The sequence below is a fragment of the Dendropsophus ebraccatus genome, unplaced genomic scaffold, assembly GCF_027789765.1.
Source record: "Dendropsophus ebraccatus isolate aDenEbr1 unplaced genomic scaffold, aDenEbr1.pat pat_scaffold_1790_ctg1, whole genome shotgun sequence".
NCBI lineage: Eukaryota > Metazoa > Chordata > Amphibia > Anura > Hylidae > Dendropsophus > Dendropsophus ebraccatus.
Window position 1 is genome coordinate 21,992 of NW_027209220.1, and position 8,663 is coordinate 30,654.

The 8,663-nt window shown below is 43.5% G+C and overlaps 1 protein-coding gene across 1 annotated transcript; it reads right to left on the bottom strand.

The window, feature by feature from the left end:
• Positions 1–1,277: 1,277 nt before the first annotated feature.
• On the bottom strand, positions 1,278–7,850 carry LOC138775579 (coagulation factor V-like; the record flags this gene model as incomplete). The annotated part of the gene is made up of 4 exons (XM_069955972.1): positions 1,278–2,842; positions 6,679–6,801; positions 7,179–7,238; positions 7,599–7,850. Coding segments are annotated over 4 exons (1,466 nt in total), but the record flags the coding sequence as incomplete, so codon positions are not given.
• Positions 7,851–8,663: the final 813 nt, after the last annotated feature.

The following is an 8,663-nucleotide window of genomic DNA, read 5'->3' on the forward strand; positions in this document are numbered from 1 at the left end:
GAAAAACCTCTTCTCCGACCTTACTCAGCTTGTAAACTGAAGCAGACCCTCATCCCTAGAGATTACGGCTCCCTTTATCCCGCCTGCTATCTCTTTCAATGGGAGGCCTAGCACGCCTCTACTCTCCGCGCAAAGAAATGGCAGGCGGGATTCGCCGTGGAGTCCGGGCTCTCACCTACAATTTTTACAGGGTCACAACAGGTTCTTACCCACACTTTTACAGGATCACAACATGTTCTTACGCACAATTTATGGCTGATTTCTTTTTTGAACATTTTTGAGAAGAATGCTCCATCTTGTGTAAAGGAAAGAGCTAGAAACACTTTTTTAATGTTTTTTCTTTATTTATTTATTATTCACTTCAGTATAGTACAAAAATATATGCTAAAAAAAAATTGTGCAATAGCAAAAATACCCATGTATGTGTGTCTTTACATAATACAGTGTCTATACAAGCAAAGCCAGCACCTGTATCACTCGTTAACAGCATCATTTTTTAAATGATTTATTACAATTTATTTATTCATTTTTTAACATTTTTTTAAAATCATTTTCTTCTATATTTCGCACTAGTAATGTATGATTCCTATGCCTGCTACCATGTGCATTGGAATAATCACATTGTTTTACCATGTGATTTTTGTTCATGCCACCCTAAGCAATCCTATTCATACAGCAATTCATATGCTATCTATTAGGAAAGTCAGGTAATCCCAAATTCACATTATTTGTCCTTAAAATTTTAAATGTACAATACATTGCAGATAATGATATATTGCATATGGCTTTAGTTTTATACGTTTGTTTAATGACATATAGATACCGCATAGAGTACAAAGGCAGCTTTCCACCATGGGGGATTTTACTAAGATCAGCGTACCTGTACGCCATAAATCCCCGTGCCTTCGCTCCACACCCGATAAATATATCCAGTGGATACAAGGCTTCCTTAGGGCCCATTCACACTACGGAATCGGCAACAAAATTCTGTGGGAAACCCCAATAGTGGAATTGGCGCTGAATTCTGCCTGCTTTCTGTTTGAATGGGAGGGCTCATGCGCCTCTGCTCTCCGATCAAAGAATTAACATGTCATTTCTTACCCATTTAAACAGATAGCAGGTAGGATTTCGTGTGTGGGAATTTCGATGCTGATTCTGTAGTGTGAACGAGCCCTAACAGTAGTCTCAGTAGTAGCTCTGGAGCTGGTGTAAATTTTCGCCATGATTTACACCTGCTACTCATGGTAATTCAGGCGCCGGAAGAGGCCCGCCTCCTCACCTTACTGCTTGCCAGGAAAAAGTCGCAGCCTGGTTTTCGCAAAAATCTGTGCCTTTATGCCGATGTTTGTCAGGTGTGCAGTTGATAAATCCCCCTATATGTATTGTCAAAAATTAGAAACTTCAGTGGGTCATGATGAGACATTAATGGCATAATGGCAGGTGCCAAATGTACAGTTCGTGCATCTATTCAGTGCTCTCAAAGTGATATATGATAATAAGATATTTCTAGCTAGAATAGAAGGGGTTAACCACAAACATAATCACCTTTGTTCTGATTTTGCGGGATAATATCAAATACTTGAATGGGAAACGGCTACAATGGCAGGCACAACCCATGGAAATAAACCTGATCCCGGACGAGCCCCCAAGAGGCTGGTAGAGGAGTCCGACAAATTGTTCCCATTTATATATTGTATTGTTCCCATTTATATATTGTGGGAGATATGATGGAAGGCCTCTGTTTTTCTGGCAAGTTGCAGGCACTTTAATCATAAAGACACTAAAGAGGGTGGATGAAGGTGACATTTCCATTATGCCGTTGCTTGCGGAAGTAATAGGGGCCCTGTAGTAGCCTGCAGTAATGGGGCCTCTGTAGTATTATACAGTAATGGGGCCTCTGTAGTATTATACAGTAATGGGGCCTCTGTAGTATTATACAGTAATGGGGGCTCTGTAGTATTATACAGTAATGGGGGCTCTGTAGTATTATACAGTAATGGGGGCTCTGTAGTATTCTGCAGTAATGGGGGCTCTGTAGTATTATACAGTAATGGGGGCTCTGTAGTATTATACAGTAATGGGGGCTCTGTAGTATTCTGCAGTAATGGGGGCTCTGTAGTATTCTGCAGTAATGGGGGCTCTGTAGTATTATACAGTAATGGGGGCTCTGTAATATTGTACAGTAATGGGGGCTCTGTAGTATTATACAGTAATGTGGGCTCTGTAATATTATACAGTAATGGGGGCTCTGTAGTAATCTGCAGTAATGGGGGCTCTGTAGTATTCTGCAGTAATGGGGCCTCTGTAGTATTATACAGTAATGGGGGCTCTGTAGTGTTATACAGTAATGGGGGCTCTGTAGTATTATACAGTAATGGGGTCTCTGTAGTATTATACATTAATGGGGGCTCTGTAGTAGTCTGCAGTAATGGGGGCTCTGTAGTATTCTGCAGTAATGGGGGCTCTGTAGTATTATACAGTAATGGGGGCTCTGTAGCATTATACAGTAATGGGGGCTCTGTAGTATTATACAGTAATGGGGGCTCTGTAGTATTCTGCAGTAATGGGGGCTCTGTAGTATTCTGCAGTAATGGGGGCTCTGTAGTATTATACAGTAATGGGGGCTCTGTAGTAGTCTGCAGTAATGGGGGCTCTGTAGTATTATACAGTAATGGGGGCTCTGTAGTATTATACAGTAATGGGGGCTCTGTAGTATTCTGCAGTAATGGGGGCTCTGTAGTATTATACAGTAATGGGGGCTCTGTAGTATTCTGCAGTGATGGGGGCTCTGTAGTATTCTGCAGTAATGGGGTCTTCTTTGTTTTCTGTTCTTTAGGTGTTTCTGTTGAGAAAGAAAAAAATAAACCATTACGGTAACCCAAGCTGTCTAATAGTCGACACACAATAAGCAATGGGCAATAGCTCATAAGTGGAGTGGAGTATCTTTTATACCATGGGTCTTCAAACTGCGGCCCTCCAGCTGTTGCAAAACTACATTTCCCATCATGCCTGGACAGCCAAATCCAAAGCTTTAGCTGTCCAGGCATGATGGGAGTTGTGGTTTTGCAACAGCTGGAGGGCCGCAGTTTGGAGACCCATGTTTTATACTATGGAGACAGAGCAGGAAGCTCCATCTCCTTCAATGAAGTTACAAGTAGTAGGGAAAATGGTGCGTGGTGAAGGTAATGACTATGTGCAATACAACACTAGAGTGGCCACAATCTTGAGGTACGCTATAGGTTTCTCCTCTAGGAATGCCCTACCAGGCAAAAATACCTATTCTGTTTTTCTAACGTTGGATAACCCTTTAAAGGGAATCCGTCAGCTCCCGGGCACTACCTGAGGTCTTGGCAGTGTGCTGTAGTTGGCAGTCCCCCAGTAAGCATGGTGCCTTTTTGGTAATCTTCCGTGCAGCGGATTATGTACAATCTTACTGTTACAGAGCTGTTGTCTATGCCACACTTGTCATGCATCCTCCTCCCTCTTCATGAATAATCAATGCTGCCCGGCCTCCTGCTCCCTCAGCTGTTAGATTGCAGATCAGTCCTCTGTAGGAAGGTTATGTCTGAAAGAATCTTTCCTCTGTAATGTGTTGGAGCTGTGGTCTAGGGGTAACTCACCTGTCTAGAGACCTGACAGCAGTTCATTCTCTGTAAATTAAATAGATGTCTTTTTTTCCCCTCATTATTGTATCATTTTTAAGGCTATGTTCACACGCACAGTATTTTTGCTCAGTATTTTGGTCAGTATTTTGCAACCAAAACCAGAAGTGGATTGAAAACACTGAAAGGCTATAATTTCAGTTTTTTTTTAAACAACGTCCGATATTTGCCATTAAATGACGGCCATCTGCTCAATTTCAACAGTGTGAGAACATAGCCTTTTTGTTTTCTCAATCCACTCCTGATTTTGGTTGCAAAATACCGAACAAAATACTGAACAAAAATACTGTGTGTGTGAACATAGCCTTAAAAATGATACAATAATGAGGGAAAAAAAAAGACATCTATTTATTTCCATCAGGGGGTACAAACCAGAGAATGAACTGCTGGCAGGTCTCTAGACAAGTGAGTAACCTCTAGACCACAGCTCCAACACATTAGGGAGGAGAGATTCTTTCAGAGATAACCTGCCTACAGAGGACTGATCTGCAATCTGACAGCTGAGCAAGCAGGACACCGGGCAGCATTGATTATTCATGAAGAGGGAGGAGGATGCATGACAAGTGTGGCACGAACAACTGCTCTGTGAGAGTAGGAGACATACGATTGTACATAATCCGCTGCATGGAAAATTACCAAAAAGACACCATGCTTACTGGGGGACTGCCAGCTACAGCACACTGTCAGCACCTTAGGTAGTGCCCGGGAGCTGACGGATTCCCTTTAAGAGGGGCCCCTTTCCTCAGTCCACACTGTAATCATTACCAATCACAGAGCATTTGGGGTACAATTCCCATTGGTTAACCTTGCTGTATAGCTGCCAATCATACATAAACACATTTTTATTTATTCAAATTGTCTCTTTGGTCATTATTTATTTAAATTTTTTATTTATTTTACAATACCCTCCATAAGGACACCTAAAAACTATTGGGGGCAATCTAACATTACTGTGCTATACCATTCTGACTCTAAAAAATCTATCAATAATGCATTCTGTAGTCCATAATATATCAAGGTACTGGTGATGACTGACCCGCATGCATCATATGTCCTAGGGGGAGTAATAACCTGCAGTATCATATGTCCTAGGGGGAGTAATAACCTGCAGCATCATATGTCCTAGGGGGAGTAATAACCCGCATGCATCATATGTCCTAGGGGGAGTAATAACCTGCAGCATCATATGTCCTAGGGGGAGTAATAACCTGCAGCATCATATGTCCTAGGGGAGTAATAACCCGCATGCATCATATGTCCTAGGGGGAGTAATAACCTGCAGCATCATATGTCCTAGGGGGAGTAATAACTGCAGCATCATATGTCCTAGGGGGAGTAATAACCCGCATGCATCATATGTCCTAGGGGGAGTAATAACCTGCAGCATCATATGTCCTAGGGGGAGTAATAACCTGCAGCATCATATGTCCTAGGGGGAGTAATAACCTGCAGCATCATATGTCCTAGGGGGAGTAATAACCTGCAGCATCATATGTCCTAGGGGGAGTAATAACCCGCATGCATCATATGTCCTAGGGGGAGTAATAACCTGCAGCATCATATGTCCTAGGAGTTCTGGAACCCAATCCATAAAAAAGGACGTCCTAGAGCTGGAAAGGGAACAAAGACGGCAACTAAACTAATAAGGGGAATGGAGCATCTTAGAATTACATTTGTTTAGTCTGGAGAAGAGACGTATAGGGGAGATTGGAGAGACAAGGGGGCGCTGTCTCCGCCTGGAGAGACAAGGGGGCGCTGTCTCCGCCTGGAGAGACAAGGGGGCACTGTCTCCGCCTGGAGAGACAAGGGGGCGCTGTCTCCGCCTGGAGAGACAAGGGGGCACTGTCTCCGCCTAGAGAGACAAGGGGGCACTGCCTCCGCCTGGAGAGACAAGGGGCGCTGTCTCCGCCTGGAGAGACAAGGGGGCGATGACTCCGCCTGGAGAGACAAGGGGGCGATGCCTCCGCCTGGAGAGACAAGGGGGCACTGCCTCCGCCTGGAGAGAGACAAGGGGGCACTGTCTCCGCCTGGAGAGACAAGGGGGCACTGTCTCCGCCTGGAGAGACAAGGGGGCACTGCCTCCGCCTGGAGAGACAAGGGGGCACTGCCTCCGCCTGGAGAGACGGAAAGATTCAATCTCTGGAGGTGAGAAGACGTCTCCAATATGAGAACAGTAATCTGTGGAACAGTCCACATCAGGATCTGGTCACAGCAAAAACTGTAGAGGGCTTCAAAACAGGAGAGACAAGTTCTTAGAACAAAATAACATTAATGCATATGTATAGACCCCATCATCCATCCTCTCCTTGTATATGTATAGAACCTACCAATCATCCTTCCCTCCATCCATCCATCCCCTCCCTGTATATGTATAGAGCCTACCTATCATCCTTCCCTCCATCCATCCATCCATCCATCCATCCCCTCCTTGTATATGTATAGAGCCTACCTATCATCCTTGCTTCCATCCATCCATCCCTCCTTGTATATGTATAGAGCCTACCTATCATCCTTCCCTCCCTCCATCCATCCCCTCCTTGTATATGTATAGAGCCTACCTATCATCCTTCCCTCCATCCATCCATCCATCCATCCATCCCCTCCTTGGTTGAACTAGATGGACATGTGTCTTTTTTCAACCGTACTATGTAACTATATAACAGCTTTCTGCCTATGTACAGAATCGGTGGATACCCGTCAATCAGGTGGGGGTAGCATAAGCTCCTGTGCGTCCATTTCCCTTTTTTCTTTATCTCACGTAGATCTGTCATATCCCGCTGATCCTACTCCAATCCCTCTCAGTGCCCCATAGAGTAATAGTGGTGCCCCTGTTTACAACACAAAGTTAGTGCTCCATTTTGTTCCTAAAAATATGATGTCCATTGAGCCCCACAGGGAGAATACTCTTCTATGTGCCCTTCCCCCTTGTGTATATACAGTGCAGAGCTGTGTATGTGTCTAAGCTTATAATTATTGGCAGTCTTTTGATGGTTCGTAAAATACAGAAAACATTTACCTCTGATAATGAACCTGTTCCTCTTTTTCAACAGGTACAACATGGCAGCAGCGACAAAAACAACAGTCAGAAGAACGAGGACCGCGGAGAAGATAGAATTCCTGCTGATCTCCTTACCACCTTCTGTTCAGGGTTTAAGTTTGAAAAACTTTATTAATAAACTTTTCCACATCTGCTGAATAGTCCCCAAAAATAACATCAGCGATCCCACATAACTGACCTCTATGTATATACAGTACACCCATACAGGCACCAAATACACTATACAAGTACACTGTCATACATGTTACCATCATACTGTTTCCGAACAAATCCCAATATACCACAATAATGACACTCTATTAATTCTACATAATGACTGAAAAATAATAACCATACAGCGACTGAATTTCCACCGCTACACAAAGACCAATGGTTCCCCCCCATACAGAGACCATTTAGCTCTTTAGGCTTTGTGGATTTTATAAGTGGTTAAAGTGCAGTTACATTGAGTGACTCACTGATGGGACTTGGTGTGGGTAGTGCATCATCTGTAAACCAACATGAAAAGTTCTTCGGGTCTGTAAAATAGGACAACATGTTAGGAGTAAATAGGACAACATCTTAGGAGTAAAATAGGACAACATCTTAGGAGTAACATCTTAGGCTCTTCACATTTTCAGCACCGTTTTCACCTTACCCCAGCCGTAATACCCCAAACTGTGGTATGAGGCATCAGATGTTCTATTATTAATATTGGTAATGTTACTATTATTTGTTATAATATTTTATCTGGCAAGTGTATGGCACTATTCGGGCACCACAGAGTATGATGGAAACAGAGCGGCACTTTACAATGTAAGAGCGACCCTCGATAGCTTTTCCGCATGTCTCCCACTGAGACTTATGTCATAGGACAAGCAGAATATGAAGAGATTTACCTTTTTTTATGCAGGACTTTGTAGTTCCATCTTTCACCAAACAGCAAATCCTTTCATACTTCTTCGCCTCAGTCATGTCCAGCGTGGACCTTAATGTGTATGTACCTTCTTTAGCTAGAACCTCAGGTTTAACTCCGGACGTGTTGAGCTTTGTTCCATCACCAAACCACTGTATCGATGTATTTTTATCGCTCTCTGCTTCACATTGTAGCTCATTTGTACAGTTTCCAGTAATCTCTGGTTTACATGTACCTGGGAAAAACAGAGAAATAATATACATATTATAGAGAAGGTGCATTGTGGTAGTTCCAGTATTCAGTAACCCCCGCTCCTGCCCATTGTGAAGTGTGTGAGGGTCATTCTACAGGTGATGGATTCCAACTTAGGATACGTCCACACTACGGAATTGCAACGAAAAACCCATTGCGGAGTCTGCAGCTCGCACCCGCTCGCTGACTCTGGCGGCCATGCGCGTCTCCGCCCTATGTCATAGACTCCATTCTGCAACGGGTTTTCCGTCTCGCAATTCCATTGTGTGCACGTACCCTTAATGTATGGACAGGTAGAGAAATCGAGAGAAATACCTGTAAGATGCTCCAACAATGGAACGAGCAAACAAAGAAGAATGTAAGGGGGGCAATGTATTATTATTAGTTAGTATATTACTATGGTATAAAGTTGACGACTGGGATCTGGTTGAGCTGTGTATGACCCCCAATGGTGCAGATTTGATGCTGCGTTCAGTTATTTAGATCAAACCAGCTGCGGATCTGCTGCGATACACTGTGTGTGAAGCTACCCTAAGCTGGAGCGCTCACAAGTAGAGATGAGCAAATAGGGAAATGTTCGATGATTTGAAATTTGATTCGATATTCGTATATTCGAATGAATATCGAATCCTGTTATAGTCTATGGGAGAAAAATACTTGGGACCTGGAAATCGATATCGACCACCAGGGAGGTCACCAAGTGCACAATGACACCTCAGGAAATGTTGTCAACACCTCTGGATGCATATGGGACAGCAGGGGAAGCATGCCGGGGTGCATCTAACACTAGTGATGA